General features: G+C 37.0%; 1 protein-coding gene across 6 annotated transcripts in view; it reads right to left on the bottom strand.

Annotated features, from left to right (window-relative positions):
• Positions 1–16,326, bottom strand: part of LRP2 (LDL receptor related protein 2) — a 135,611-nt gene that overhangs the window by 82,140 nt on the left and 37,145 nt on the right. For all 6 annotated transcript variants that reach the window (XM_052793431.1, XM_052793433.1, XM_052793434.1 and 3 more), the window contains exons 10-21: positions 15,169–15,297; positions 13,315–13,484; positions 10,836–11,059; positions 9,268–9,474; positions 7,483–7,685; positions 6,705–6,845; positions 5,536–5,739; positions 4,463–4,655; positions 3,153–3,278; positions 2,711–2,841; positions 1,799–1,936; positions 607–888 (exon numbers count right to left, since the gene is read on the bottom strand). In XM_052793431.1, coding sequence (XP_052649391.1) covers positions 607–888; positions 1,799–1,936; positions 2,711–2,841; positions 3,153–3,278; positions 4,463–4,655; positions 5,536–5,739; positions 6,705–6,845; positions 7,483–7,685; positions 9,268–9,474; positions 10,836–11,059; positions 13,315–13,484; positions 15,169–15,297 — 2,148 coding nt within the window. The remainder of the gene's footprint in view (positions 1–606; positions 889–1,798; positions 1,937–2,710; positions 2,842–3,152; positions 3,279–4,462; positions 4,656–5,535; positions 5,740–6,704; positions 6,846–7,482; positions 7,686–9,267; positions 9,475–10,835; positions 11,060–13,314; positions 13,485–15,168; positions 15,298–16,326) is intronic.

Genomic DNA, 16,326 nt, shown 5'->3' with positions numbered 1-16,326 from the left:
ACAGTAAAACCAGGAAATGAACCAATGTGCTTTTAATCCACTTCACTGTACAAATCCTGATGTAACAAATAGTTCAGAAGTGCCCAAATATAATGAAAACCGTAAAATTTCTGTTCAGATTTTAAATGAAATAAAAGGTGCTGCTCTAATCTTAGAGGAAGGTTAGACAATGCATATGGTTTTGTTATTTTTCTTATGGTGCTATTTTTTAAATGACTTCATCTTTATTAAGATGGTTTGTCCTTCCTCATGCATCAAAATAAGACAAGTGATATTCCACTATCTTTCAAAATTTACAAAAAACTAAGATAAAGGCAACGTTTTTCTTTAGAAGAGAGATTTTTGTTACTCTGTAAATTGAATTTTGAGAACTAGTGAGATATGAATATTTTCATGCATTCTTTATGTGGCCAGTGTTGAATCCTGTATTCCCATGATTTATCCGAATAATTTCCAAAGTAACTAATCTCCCAGGCAGATTTCAGGATTTTTCCACAGATGCAACCCTAAAAAATTGGGGTTTATTTCAACGAAATCAGACTGACCCATCAAACTTTCTGAACTGCAAACAACAAATACTAACTGTCAATTACAGGGATTACTTACTTGAAGAACCACAGTTTTGTTCATCACTGTTATCGTGGCAATCATCAACACCATCACACTGATAGTATCGAGGCACACATCTTCCATTACCACAGGAAAATGAGTAGGAGCCACACTGCAAAGTGGGTGGCTCATTGGATGGATCTTCAACACATGTCAGCTGATTTGAAGCCAGCTTCATGCCATAAGGGCAACCACAAACTCTCTGAAAATTTGGTACTGGGAAGCAGAAATGGCTGCAGTCTCCATTGGGATTTGTTCCTCTATTACAGTAGTTAGAGCCTTAAAAAGTGATAGAGAAGATCAATGTATACACTACTGATAACAGCTTGGGAACTATTAAAAGTGCACAGTAACTGTGAAAGAATATTTTACAAAAAAAGATGCTGTAGCAAATCCTGGTTTTGCATACACTGCAAAACAGGGTCAAGTTCACTGACAGTAATAGTAGTAGTAAGTCATAATAATAAGTCCCACATTCCATATACTCTTCATTGACATGAATGTTTATGGAAGCCAAGAACATACTATTAAATTTCATCCAATTTTCTGCCAATTTTCCACAACTGTCTGGAAACAAGTACACTACCACAAATGAAGACCTTTGTCTGAGCAAGGCTGGGAGACCTGATCCAATCTTTGGACACCAAATAGGTGGTGAGCCTTAGCACATGGTTTGATCATATGTTTGATAAGTACATTGAGTGTTTTATTAAATTAACCACAATACCAAATCCTTGGTTTAGCTCATAGAATTGCATAGAATTCAGCTGTGTAAAGAAGAAAAAATTAGAGACTTATGCACAGTGATTACTTTAAGAATAGTAGTTTGATTAATAAATGTTTACCCAATTCCTCAAAATAAATAGTTCAGTTTAACTAAAACTTCTACCAGAAAAAGAGAAATACAAGGTTGTAATTGGTGATTCAGTTACACAAAATACCATGGAATTATAATTTCCTTTTAAGGGGTTATTAAATAAAGTAACCGAGTGGTGGAGGAAAACTGCATACAGTCACAAAACAGTGAAATATACAACGTGTGATTTCAAGTGCCTGTGCTGCCTCCCCTGCATGTCAGTTATGACTCAGTAAAGCCATTTCTAAAATTGAGAGCAGAAACCTGCTGTCCTGATGTTTTGTCTCTTATTCCCTATTTCATGTCTTTCATCTGTACAACAGAAGAGCTCACCTATTTGGGAATGAGCATCATATGCTTTAACATGCATAATGTTACTAATGCCCCTCCTTATAATAGTCATTTCTCCTCCATCAGACTTCCTCACTCGAACTATTCCACCAAGTCTCCAATCAGTGAAATAGGCATAACCTGTTTTGAAAGACATTTAACATATAACAATTACAGAGCAATATGACATAAAAGATCAAGCATAATGAGAAAAAACTGCAAGGGTTTGCATGTAAATTTAATAATTTTTCATAACTGTTTCATGAAAAAGACAAAAGGACTTTTATCGCTAGTGCAGTCAAAGTGAGTCCTTCAGTCACAGGCAGACATAACTTAGAACAAGCCCTCTCAGATTTCACTTAAATTGAGATATAACAGACTCAACTGACATTTCAAATTCCAAGGCAATTTTAAAAGTCATTCATTAAGACAACTTTCCAGAAAATTTTAGAATATTTTTGAAGATATTTTTACACAAAATCAAAATGGGTCAGATGCTGACATCTTTTTTCACACACAACATACATCCAGTGATAAACTCTACAGACAATTAATAAAATCCTGAAATTGCTGATCATCTCTAGGGAGGTGATTTACCTTGTCTGTCCAGCATGAGTAGCCCACCTAGGAAGCTATAATTAGTACAGCATATCTGCCTTCCTGCACTAAAAGAGTTACCTGATCTGCCTCAAATTATTTAAACACAAATATACATTAAAAGTCCTATAAACAAGCAAGAAATACTAAATATATATACATATTTAATAGAAACTTTCAACATTGCTTTTTATAGGAGAAGCAGTATTGCAAAGGCCATGTTATTCTACCTCACATACTCACAGATCATCATATTAAAAAAAAAAAAAACCCACCCCTGTAATAATAATAGATAATATTTTTCAATGCCAGACTTACCTCCAAAAATAGTAAGGCCAAATGGGTGAGTCATCTGACTAATACGTTCAAGAGTCCGTCTGTCCAGCCCATCAAAGGTGCTGTGCTCTATTTTATCAAAAAAGGCATCCACCCAGTACAGCCTTAGAGAACTAGAAATAATGAAAATGTCATATCTCTTCAAATGACATTATGTTGATTAGGAAGCACTAACATTTTCTCAAATAATAATCTTTAACCTGACAAGAGGCTATTGTGGGGAGGGATTTTGGGTGTGTGTGTGAGGGATTCTGAGAAAATCTTACATTTTACAGGCTTTTCAACAAACTGAAAAATAAGCTCTTCAATACAGAAGTGCCAGTGCACGCAATCTGACACAATTCCTTTATTTTTAATCCCTAACAGTTTAAAGGAAGAAACACATTTGCTCAAAAAGTTTCTCTGTCTTCTGTGTTGTCCTTACCTCCAGTCAATGGCTAGGCCATTAGGCCAGCCTAGCGTTGTATTCACAATTGGCAAGGCATGGGATCCATCGCTCCAGGCCCTCATGATTTTTGCAGGACGGAACCAATCTGTCCAGAATATATACCTGAAAGGACACATCAGAAGTCACATAAACCCAATGATATAATGTAATTAAACAGAGCAAATGTTTGAACAGCATTAATATTCTTCTTTGTACCACATCTTCACATACCTTAAAAAATACAATTTTATGTTGAACCTCTTCCTCTCCTCAATCGATAGTGGTACCAACAACTAATATTTATCCTGTGCAAAACAACTTCCAAAATCTTTGGAAGTGGTTTGTCCCTTTAGATAGAAAATATCCACAACTTTATTAAAATTGTTAAGGATTCCATTTAAGTACTGACAGGGAAGAAGAATCAAGCAAAAATGCATTTTCCAGGTAATACTTGCAAGTAAGCATGAATATTACAAAGAATTTTCTCCTGATCCTTTTGACTTATGCCTATAGTCAAAGAGTTAAAGCTAGTATTAAATAACTTTACAAAGCAGTGAACAAAAAAGTTTGGGATACCCAAGGATCCAAGTTCAACACTATTCTTATTAAATTACTTCCAAAATAGTGTATTTGGTTACTAAACATGAAAAATCAATATCCAAGACTTAAGAAATTCAGTAGTATGGCAGTAGGAAGCTTAACTATGCTGTGAAAGAAACACTGTTTTGGCATGGCCAAATAACACAGAGTATTGAACTTGAAGTTAAGCATTTCCATCAGAGAAAAGCAGGGCTTCATTTTATATACACAGAATGACATATTGTAAGGTCTATATCAAATACAGCCAGTAGTATCAAATATGTTTCAAATAAAGAAATTCAGCTAGAAAAAAATAAAGGAGCCAAGGTTAGCATTCTGGGAACTGAAAGTATATTAAAAATAATTTAGAAAACTTTCAACTATAAGAAATAGCTTTCTAATCTGAGTGATACAAAGAAATAAAGTTCTTTTGCCTCTTTATCAACACACAGGAGTAAAAGAAAAAAAACCTGGTGCTTTTAAAGAGAATTCTTTTGAGTGCTTCTTTCACCTGGAATCTGTATCACCTTACCCTTTCCTCTGGGTGCTGAATCCTAGGCCAGAATAAAACAAACAAAATAAAGACAAGAGAACTGAAAAGAGATGGTATTTTGGAAAAGAACAAAAATCCAAACAGAAATCCAGAATGAGACGTAAACCTAACCTCACCAATTCTGCTTAAACCATCTATTTGTTTGTATAGTTTGAAGAATCAAACCTAAACTTACCCAACAACAGGATGAACCACTATTGATCGAGGATTATTTAAATTCTGAACAATAGCTCTCCTAGATTTATCTGCCAGCCTCATCACACTAATGCTTCTGTATCGAGGGTCTGTCCAGTATAGATTCTTTGAGATCCAGTCAAAGGCCAAATCTTCAACACTTTCCACTCTATTAGCAGTCAGGATTTCTCTTCCTAGAATTTAACACACATGATTGTAAGTATTTAGGAACAGAGGAAATAACATGAATGCAATATTCTCTTCACAAAACTAGTGGTTTCCCTTGGTAAAAATGCTGCCTCTGTGCTACTTAATATAAAGACCAATAACCAAGCAGAGCTGGGGGAGGCCCCTTTGCTCCAGGCAAAGGAGGTGTATGTTCAAGAACACACACACAAAAGAGGAGAAACAAAGACTAGCCAAAGATGAGAGAAAACTCTAAGTTTACACTGAGAGGAGTTTTATGAATGAAGGTCATTAACATCCGTGCAGTAAGGACATCTTGCTCAACAGCCAGACCTCACCTACTCTTCAGATAGTAATGGTCAGCTGCAGTCTACCATTACCCTGACCCAAGGCAGTAAGCAAGCTCAGAAGACTATATGCTCACTTAATATGTATTTGATTATTATTATAAATTGGAGAGAAACATTCTTTACCACAAATAGGACTTCCAAAAATCTCACAACTGTAATGTTCTTTTTCTGTATTACAGTATCCTAACAAGCATCATGCTCACCGGATACAGAAATTAAAAAGAGAAACTCAGTTTCGTATTACTGAAAGGCATACTAGTCTGCATAAACAGACTGGTGATGACAAATAATAGTTGTGAGAAGTGCTACAAATACTTAATTCTCAAACACATTCAGCAAGTTTGTCAAAGAACAGGAGACTTCAACGAGCTTAATATGGGTTGAACAAACATTTTTGGCAAACATTTTCCAGATTACTGGGGTGACACTGAGATTTATCTGTATATCTCACAATGTGACTTTTTGTGCTTCTTTTTAGAAATATATATTCTGCTCTCCTTGCCACAATTTCTCTACAGTTCCTAAAACTGATTCTCACCTGAACCATCAGTTTTCTGTTTATAGATCATGTCTTTACTTGTGTCTGAAAAAAAAATGGTGTCATCCTGAGCACAGAAGTCAATTCCAACGAAGTATGAAGGGCTCCCTGTTACAGGTATGATCACATCTTCCTGGGTAGAGAGATTGAATGGGATCCCCCGCACTGCCAGCTGGGATGAAAACAGCAGGAACTGCTGCACAGCTGCAAAAGAACAGATCAGACACAGTCTTTACTTATTCACAAGGTGAGACTTAATTAATTAGCTGTATTATTAAATTAATTAATTAATTAACTGTAAAGCCTTATTTTCCTTTGGCAACACTAATAGCCTGGAAATAGAAAAAAGAAGAATGAGAAAGTAGGAATTTAAATACACACAGACCTAAAAACTGAAGAAAAAACCAAAACCCAACCAAGAATATTACGTGATGTGGTCAGGCATTCCTCTTGCATTCTTACTGTGCTCCTAACACACCTTTACAGAAAACATTATCCCTATGGAAGCAGAAATCATCTTCTGTGTTCACCTCTTTACAATCTTCTATAAAAAATAACTCACAGGCTTTGTGGAGCCAACATATAACCAAACTATATCTAAGCTAGCCAGATAAATGCATGGTTAAATAGTAAAACTATAGACAACATACCTGGCTTAATTTGCCAAAAGATACACATGGTGAGCCTCCCATCAGTGACAATTCTGCACTTGAACAGGAAGCAGCAGATTGCTGATGGAAGCCCACAGCTCCAAAACTGAAACTCTTATTCTTGCCATATGTGTTCAAAGGGACAAGACCAACCTAATCTGCACATTACTGCACAGGAAAGCAGGCTTACATGTTCAAAATAATGCAAAATCTGCATATGAGCAAGCATCCATGCTTGATTTCAGGACTAAGAGCTTAATCATACAGCTGTCTACACATATTCCATATCTAACTCTCTTAAAATGCTCATAAAAGGTAGTGAGTTTAAATTTTTGTGGCTTGAAATGATCACCAGAAATTATTACATTTAAAGCTGTCAACAAGAGTTGTGATGGAAAAACATTGAGTGCTTGGCATATTGAACCCACAAAGCTATTGAAGAGAGGAAGGATATTCTAGAAATAACTCTAGAGCTAATGGAATAGTGTTATTTCTAACAATCATAAGGCATTTTCTTACCAACACAATGTCGTCCATCTGCATGTAGATCAAAGCCCAGTATACATCTGCAACGATAACCTAGTCCATCATTATCTGTTTTGTGGCTGAGAACACAGATTTGTTCACATCCCCCATTATTACTTCCACAAGGATTTCTTACTGTAAAATAATACAGATAGGATTATAACTTCATCTATTAACCTAATGGCATCATTATCTTGATTTTTCAGGATTTTTTTCAACATCCACAAGAAATCATGTGGACTCTGTAGGAACTACATCACATGGAAATCATACACCACCAGTTCTGCCCTGGAATGCACTGAAATCACACCAGAGCTAACTGGCATTCAAGGTATTCAGCTGTGTACAGAGATACTCAGCACACAGCATTAAGGCCATAATCTGGGCTATAGTTTTCTGCATATAGATCTACTTCAGAATTATATCTCACAGAATTCATTCACACTGGTAGCCTTTTCCAACTGCACCCTCATAGCACTGTTGAGGAAAAAAAAGTCCCAAACACCAATACTGCTCATAAGCACAAGGTTGACTCTTCCAAATATCAATACATTTAATAAGGTCCCCCATTCCAAATGTTGCATTTGACAGTTCATTAGCTATGGGAGCTGGATGAAACACTGTGTGATAAAAACCAGTCCAGTTTTACAATACAAATTTATGTATCGTAATTATTACTTCTTTACAGCAAAATAACAGTGTCTCATAATTTTTACCAACTCTTGGTAAGATAGTTGCTAAACCTCCCTTAATAATCTACTTACTGTCTTACCATATGGCTGCCTGGCAGCATGGTAAACTGTCACTCCATAAGGTCTCAGTGAAGACTGGTAGATCACTTGAGGGTTAGATTCTGAAAACTTGTTAGCTTTCACCACTGCCATTTTGGTCCAATCAGTGAAATAAACATTGTGTTCAAATAAAGTGATTCCATATGGATGAGGAATCAGTGAGCCTCCATGAGCTATTGTTCTCCTGTTATAAAGATGGTTTTAAAATTATTTACAAAATATTATCTAGAAAATAACTTTATTAACAGAGGAAAGGATACAGGAGTATTAATTCATTCACTGGCTTTTGCTTCTACATAGAAGCTGCCAAAGTACAAATGAAAGACCAAATGAACTGAAGAAATGAAGCTAAACATACAGGGTACATAAACATAAAAGATACAGCAGTGAAAACAGAGCAATCAAAAGTGTTAGCAATTTCCAAGAAAACACAGTGAGTAAAGACAACAACTCAAAAATGTACGAAAAGATTCATAATTACTGACAGAAAATTAGAGAAAGAGACCAAACAGAGGACATGAAAGACATCTGTAGCAATTTGAAATATTCAAGCAGCTTTGAATGTAAAAAAAACCCCACCACACTTTCTTTGGCTTGAACTAATCACCCATACAAAACCAAAGAAAAGCAAGTGCTAATAAATTGTATCTATTCTATGCAAGATATTGTGACAATATTTTTATGGATAATTATCAGGAGATAGAGAGACACATTTAAGTCCTCACACAATACATAACAATAACACTACAATATTATTTTCATGGAGTCATGAAGGAAGGTCTACAAAATCAGATGAATTCTACAGCTCTACTCTAAGAGTTTCCCAGGTGATTTAGGTTCATGCAGTAGGCATGCAAGATGTGACACAAGTGGACAGTAAGCTGTATTTTAACATTCTTTGCAGACTATGCCATTGGCTCTTGCCCACATGCACAACACCTACAAGATTTTTGGTGTTGCTGTGAGTGATAAGATTTTATCTCCAAAAACTGGAGATTTTACTAAACACATTCTTGTCTTACTAAACCCTGATAAAGGATCAAAGATACCAGCATTATTTTTATAATTTTGTAAGTGAAAAAATACATTAAGCAATAAACCTGTCAAATGATCAGAGGACTGTTTTTCCAGTCAATATGTAGGAGGCATACTAAAGGGGACAATTTTTTTCTTGTGCTTCAGTAACAGAGATTAATCACAGATGCAGAGATAAGCAGGCTCCTGAACACTATACTATAAGACACAGTCCCATAAAAACTCAAGGACTCCATTCTTGCATGCTGTGATATAGTTTCCCCAGCACCACAATAGGGTGAGTGATGACTTAATTTCTGACAGCAAAGATTTATAAAATGTAAGAAGAGCACTTAATACCCATTACACAAAGTGGTGCTTTGGAGTGGAATATTTCAAATAAATTCATTCATGAAAAAGATGCAAAGAAATGATGATGGAAGACAGTGTATATAATTCAAAAATAATAAAAAGCAAATGCTATAAAAATGTGTACTGTAGTGGTGGACTATAAAAAGTACATTATAAAAGAAGTGCAATAGGTATTCAAGGTAGAAAAAGGACAAAGAATGATAGAGGAAGTAAAGATTGTCTAGAAATAGCATGACACCATAGATATGAAGGTGCGTCACATTCATTATGTTGTAATTTTCATCCTTTGTGTATCTCATTTTGTTAGACAAATCTTTCTTTGAACTAGATACAAAATAATCAGTGTATCTGTAACCTCCAAGGAACAATATTTCTCCTACCTTTGAAGCCCATCATAAGTCACAGTCTCAATGTAATCAAACCGGCTGTCAACCCAGTAAAGTCTCTTTGATACAATATCCAGAGTTATTCCAGCAGGCCAGCCTAATTTTGTTTTTATCAAATCCTGACGGTTTGTGCCATCCATGAAGGCCCTTTCCACTTTAGGATCACCAGACAGACTATCCCAGTCTGAGAAAAACAAATAACTAGAGAAAAAAAAAAAGTCCCATGTTTCCTTGAGAATTTACAAAAACCCGGCATTTTACATGGAATTTAAAACTAGCACCCTTTCAGGACAGAGCTTGATTCTCAGCTGGTATACTATGAAAACACACTCTATACCTCCTGCCCAAGAAGTAATTTGCATTTTCTTTTATAGAATGAATCTAGAAACAAACATGCTTTCTCCCATAAGACCTTCAGAAATACTGAGTGTCCTTAGTAAAATACAGACTTAAGTGTGCGGCCAGAAATAAACCAGTGACAAATAGATGCATCATGAAAGCAGCACCCATCACTACAAGTTGCATGGAATTCCTCTTCCCATTCTCTGAGGATCCAAGTTTTCATGGCTCACATACATTTTTGAAGCCTGTTGGGTTGGGAAACACTAGCTTCCCTGGCTTCACTCCACTGTTTTATTTCAGATAGTAGAAGGTCTGTGGATGGTATCACAACAGAAATCTTTCAAAATAACTTCTACTCTTCTGCAGGGCAATTCCACAGTTCCCCTTTTTCAGAGCTGCTCACGCACATGCAACACTAGCCATAAAAGAGATTCTGCACATTGGGAATAAAAGCAGTGCACAGCCCTCCCATAACAACTTAAGGTTTAGAATAGATTAGGATAGAATGTAAAAGTTTAAAACATTTTATATTTCAATCTAAAATGACCACCCTAGTGTCGTGGTTTAACCCCAGCCAGCAACTAAGCACCACGCAGCCGCTCACTCACTCCCCCCCCACCCAGTGGGATGGGGGAGAAAATCGGGAAAAGAAGCAAAACCCGTGGGTTGAGATAAGAACTGTTTAATAGAACAGAAAAGAAGAAACTAATAATGATAATGATAATACTAATAAAATGACAACAGCAATAATAAAAGGATTGGAATGTACAAATGATGCGCAGTGCAATTGCTCACCACCCACTGACCGACACCCAGCCAGTCCCCCCGAGCGGCGAATCCCTGCCCCCCCTTCCCCGTTCCTATACTAGATGGGACGTCACGTGGTATGGAATACACCGTTGGCCAGTTTGGGTCAGGTGCCCTGGCTGTGTCCTGTGCCAACTTCTTGTGCCCCTCCAGCTTTCTCGCTGGCTGGGCATGAGAAGCTGAAAAATCCTTGACTTTAGTCTAAACACTACTGAGCAACAACTGAAAACATCAGTGTTATCAACATTCTTCTCATACTGAACTCAAAACATAGCACTGTACCAGCTACTAGGAAGACAGTTAACTCTATCCCAGCTGAAACCAGGACACCTAGCTATTTCTTAGTTCTTCTTTTGCATGGGAATAAAGGAATTTCTGACAACTTTTACCATTACCTGACATGTATCACTTACCCAACAGTTGGATCAAGTGCTATTCCTCTAGGATTTCCAAGATTTTCAGCAATAAGAGTCACACGGTTTGTTCCATCCAAATTAACCATATCTATTCTGTTCACACTTGTCTCAACCACGTATAGTTTATTGTTAACCCAATCCACTGCTAGATTTTCAGGTGTGTCAACTGAAACATTTAAAACTTCTTGGAAATCAGAGCCATCAATATTAATAGAAAAAACCTGAAAACAATACAAATATTGTCAGTGCCCACATGATGTTTTGCTAATCACAAGACACATGGCACTTGTCCTTTATCATCACATTGAGCACAGATCCACAATTGGCCACTAGATACAACCAAGTCACCCACTAAGCTATGCCTTAGCTTAGAGGTTTTTTGCAAAAATTTGGAAAACAATGCAAAAACTACAGGAAGCTTGCCTTCAACTAGCATTTCTGCAAAATGGACAAGGTAACAGACTAAAACAGCCTCGTGCTTTAGCAAACACGACAAATTGCTGTATTTAAAAAAAAAACAAAAAAACAAACAACAGATGAGGAAAGTGCATCTTGCTTTCCTGGAATCCAGCAAAACCCAGTATTTTCATTAATTGAAAACAAATGAACATGCTTTAGCAAATCTCTCATCAGTGACCAGAAACGACAGAGGGAGCTCTTACTGCACCAACCACTAAGGGGAAATTGCAAAGTGAAGAAGGGAAAGCTCTCCGTCCTGACAGAAAGGAGAAGGCTCAGCATTGCTTCTGGTCTCCTTTATTTAAGGCTAATTTTAACAGCATCATGCTCAAGAATAAATAGTGTTGTTATCTTAACAGCAAGCTCAGAGCTACAGGAAGCAAACAGTATAAACGTGATAATTTTATATATACAGTAATCATGTGTTTATAACACTGGGTAATATGAAAAGCTAGGAATCATTATCCCTTTTTTGAAACAACAGCATGAGGTTTGGAATGTATTGAAATGAAAATACAGATTATCACAAGTAAATATATGCAAGAAAAATTAAGAGCCGAAATAGTTGTATCATTTTAAATATCCTTCAGGTCCAGGTAACAATAATCAAGCAAAACTATTTAACTGCCTATTCTGTTCTTCGGAAACTTTGTTGACGGAAGAGCTTATGGGCATTAGGTTATCAGACAGTACACTAAATGAGATAAAGATGACACAGAACACAACCCACAATTTTCTGGTTTAGTTTACATCTTAATCTAAAAAAAAAAAAAAAAAAAAAAAAAAAAGGACAACCAAAACAAATCCCCTAATAATATTTTTATTTTAAGACATCAGGTGGAAATATGGATCATATAAGAAAAGTCTTAATGTCATCGTTTTCACTGGGGTATTCTAGCCAGGACTTAATTAGATTAATTAATCCTAATTAATTAATTAGGATTTAACTATATTGGGGCAGATGAAAAGCCAGTCCTGGCCATCTGGGGTGTGCAGTAAAAAAAACCCCATATTATCTTTTGTTCATACCTTTTACAGATATAGCATAAATCTCCTGTCTCATCAAAGTTCACATTTAACCCTGACTTAACTCAGCCATTGTCAATGCAATTGCAGTAATGGGAACCCACTGCAGTGAAAATAAAAATGCCAAAATTGTGAACAAGTCAAAAATTGTGCATACAAATCCTGTCCGACTTGACAGCCATGCCATGTGCTTTCCAACAGAACCAATGTGGCACTATAGTAGAAACTACAGCTTATGTGTAGGTTCAGAATAACAACAGTGACACCAAACTGATCCATACATGGTGTCAGCAGGAGGCAGGCCATAGATTCTCCTTCACTTTGCATGACAATCAATATGGGGTGAAGATTGTGGAGTTTCAGCATTTGACCTAGGACTTTTTTTGCTTCAAGTTATGCACAGAGAAAAAGAACAAGGGTGAAGTCCAACATTCACAAGGGTCTCCAGACTGTTTTTTAAAATTACCCTGTTTTACTGTATCTTGAAGATAAAATATTTCCTCTTAAAAAAAAAAACTAACAAAATATTGGCTCATTACACAAAATACTGTCAATATTTGTTATCCAAGCTCAATTACAGTGCCATTTGAAGTATATGAAGAAATCTGATTTTTATCATCTTGGACAGCACACAGCTTTTACATTTTAAATGATCATGTTTCAAAAAATCACCAAGAAAAATTTGTTCTGTTTTGAAAGAATGTCTACTATTTCTCTTAATTAGTTTTTTGGACTCCATCTCAAGTAAAATTAAAAGTTGCTTAAGACATTCCCATATAATAGGATTCTTTGTTTAATATGTCACATGTAATAGTATAGCTTGAAAAATGCAGTCATTAACATAAAACATTTCAAGGAGCTTTTTTGTTAGAAAACAAAAATACAGCCAGCTTCTGCTTTCAAAAATGAAGGCCTATCAACACATTCTGCCTCTTGCAGTTCTCTACTTCCACATACACAAAAATATATTCTTCTTGAAATTTATACCCACCTTATCTTGCACTGTATCAGTCCAAAAGATTCTGTGCAGGTAAAAGTGGAAGTCCACTCCAACTGCAACCCCACGATTCTGTGACTGCACCAAAGTACGAAAACTTCTTCCATTAAGATCTCCAATCAGTAAATCACGGCCATTGGAAAAAATAATTGATGCAACACCAGCTGAAAGCAGGGGTGACAAATATATGACTACTCTGCAGGCAGGCTATTTTGCAAAGGGGCATTGAAATATATACATACTGGTTCATACACACTGGACACAAAGGTTTAAATAGATGCTCAGACTACAATCTGTATAAATGTTTCTATGTGAGTACTAACTTGCTTTGATTTGCCTTTGGTTTCTAGACTTGGAGCAAACCAGGGAGGAATATGTATTAAAAGCCCTACCAGGTAAAACTTTTACAAAACCCCTGTGCATCTAAACTCAAAAAGACTATTTCTACTCTTCTATTTCCTTGCTTTAGCTCCTTTAAAGTATAAACTTTCTTAAGATTTTTCTGCTCCATAAGATTCAGATATTCCTTGATTCTAGCAGGCAGGCCATGTTTCTTATCTTTTTATGTACTGCTCTATCCTATCCACCTTCTTCATTCTCTCATCTCATCAGAAAATCTTTGCTGTATCTTACAGTAGAAGAAAGATTCCAGCAAGTCTTTGAAGGAAAGCTCACTTTCAAAGTAGATACCTGTTGAAAGGCTTGGTGTAAGTCTGACAAGAACATATTTAAGTCCAAATCCTATTCACCCTACACATAAAACCCTCTCCAATTAAAGCAAAAATGAATCCAGGGAAACTAATTTAGAGCAGGTATGAAATCCCCCCAATAATAATATAGAAAATCAACACTTTACAAACAACTCACTGGCCCAAAAGTCACCCTAATTTGAATGGAAAGCTTCTTGTGAAAAATTTTTCTGGAAACAGAACAATCTTTCCCAGTGCTGGCATATGCATGCCTTAATACAGTCAAGCATATTTCATTAGCTCAAAAAATTCCCCATTTTTTGAGGACATACTCAGAAAATTGCGAGATGGTGAATGCTCTGCAGACATGGCTGAAGAAAGAAGGAAGGGGGAGGGAACTGGGCAGTTCATGCTTTTCTAAGAAGCATGACTGCTAATCAGCTATGCCAAGCAGGGACTCCCATTCCCACTGAGTTCCTGCAGGCAGGAATACCTGCCTCACACAAAAGCCTGTTAAGCTATTACATCTCCACAAAGAAGGGCTTCCCAGGGCTGCTTTCAGAACAGAGCAGGAGGTGAACATCCAGGAGCAGCTGCCTACTGTTGATGAGGAACCACACTCCTTGTGAGGCAAGCATTCTTGCAGAGTTGAGAGTCTGGGACACTAGAAGCCAGGAGCATGGTAACCCTCACAGGCAAGTGTCTGAGCGCACTATTCAGCAAACCCATATTCTTGCATGGCACAGTCCTTCTAGAAAAAGTGAGGTTTCCTGATTTCTTGATCCCACTGAGTTCCCAAGAGCAGGTCAGGAAACTGCCTCCCACAGGAGCACAATTTTGTCTATTAAGGAGGACTCTGGCAACGACTTCCCAACTTTGCAGAAGTCAGGAATGCTGAAAAAATGCTGGAGCCTAGACGACATTGTTTTGAGGATAAGCAGCCCTGATAAGGCAGCCCGGTCCACCAGCCTACAGGTGCCAGCAGATGCAGAGTCTCTTGATATTTGCTGATGTTCTGAATGCTGAACTTAAGTCCTTGAGGCCAGAGTTGTTAAAATCAAATACAGTTGTATGGCATAGCCATGCAAACTGCCCCATTGTATCTAGCTCTATCTATTAGTCCAACAACAGCAAGAGACTTGCACTGCTGCACACTAACCTGAAGTGTTGGCTCGACAATGCCGATGATGCTCTAGGAAATAACCTTCCACACAGTGGCACTGGTGATGTCCCACACGATCTTCACACAGCTGGTCACAGACACCCCACATTTTGCAGTCATCAAAATCTGTCAAGTGAATAAGGCATATTTATAAGCAATGTTTTTATAAAAGGGATGCCATTATATTTGGGAAGCTCCAAGTTTGTCCTCTCTGCTCGCTTTATAACTCTTTGCAAATCTGTGGCATGAGAAAAGAGGTTTTGCATGGTTTTCTACAGATGTTTCAATTTTCTGTTTCTGGATAACAAAACAACTGATGTTTGCTGCTCAGACATACACCCACGCCCTCCCACCCCCACCAAAAAAACTCCACACCTGTCAGGAGCAGAGGAAAAATCATTAGAAGGGATGTCATTGTCTACTTTCCACAATACAGAGTATGTCTATGCAGTATTCTTCCTGCAACAGATCTGTACACTTCACACACACACACACTCTCAGCTGGATTTAAGCCCACTCTGAAGTGGAGCCCTACCTTTATGTTAGTGCAGTACTCGAGCTAATAAGTCCTGCTAAAAGGCAGTGTTTATTAGCTCAGGCTTGGTACCATGCTAACAGGTGTCTGATTTCCAATTAAAAGCTGGCTGTGCACCAGAACCAGCCAGCAAAAAGGACAAAGAAGTTCACTTTGACATGCAAAATACCGTATAGGTAGAGTCTGCAGCTAGGACGAGCCAGCAAGTTCTCACAGATGTGCTCTACAAGCAATTTCCAGGGTTGCTACAGAATCTTTTACTTCTAAAATTGTGAAGTATTTAACTAGTCATCTTTTAAAAACAAGGATTTTTAAAATTCTGGTTTTCTAAAAATAAATAAATAAATAAAAATCAGATCTGAATACTGTCTGGTGTTTCATCCTATCTGCAGTTATTTAAAGCCCAGGAGATTTCTGACACTACTTAACACATGGCTTTGACATTAAAAGTCTGACCTACTTCGCTTGAAAACCTGAGTATTATCAGTACATTACATTGCTGGAAACTGGTAATTCTACTGTCAAAGAACAACAGAAGACTCACTGAGACTGCACCAGGTTTGCAAATATGTCCTTCATGTATTTCCCATATAAGAGTGGAAGAATGGAGTAAATTTTGT

This window comes from Harpia harpyja, chromosome 7, assembly GCF_026419915.1.
Source record: "Harpia harpyja isolate bHarHar1 chromosome 7, bHarHar1 primary haplotype, whole genome shotgun sequence".
NCBI lineage: Eukaryota > Metazoa > Chordata > Aves > Accipitriformes > Accipitridae > Harpia > Harpia harpyja.
The sequence above is the reverse complement of the archived record's forward strand: the minus strand, read 5'-3'. Positions and strand labels throughout refer to the sequence as shown.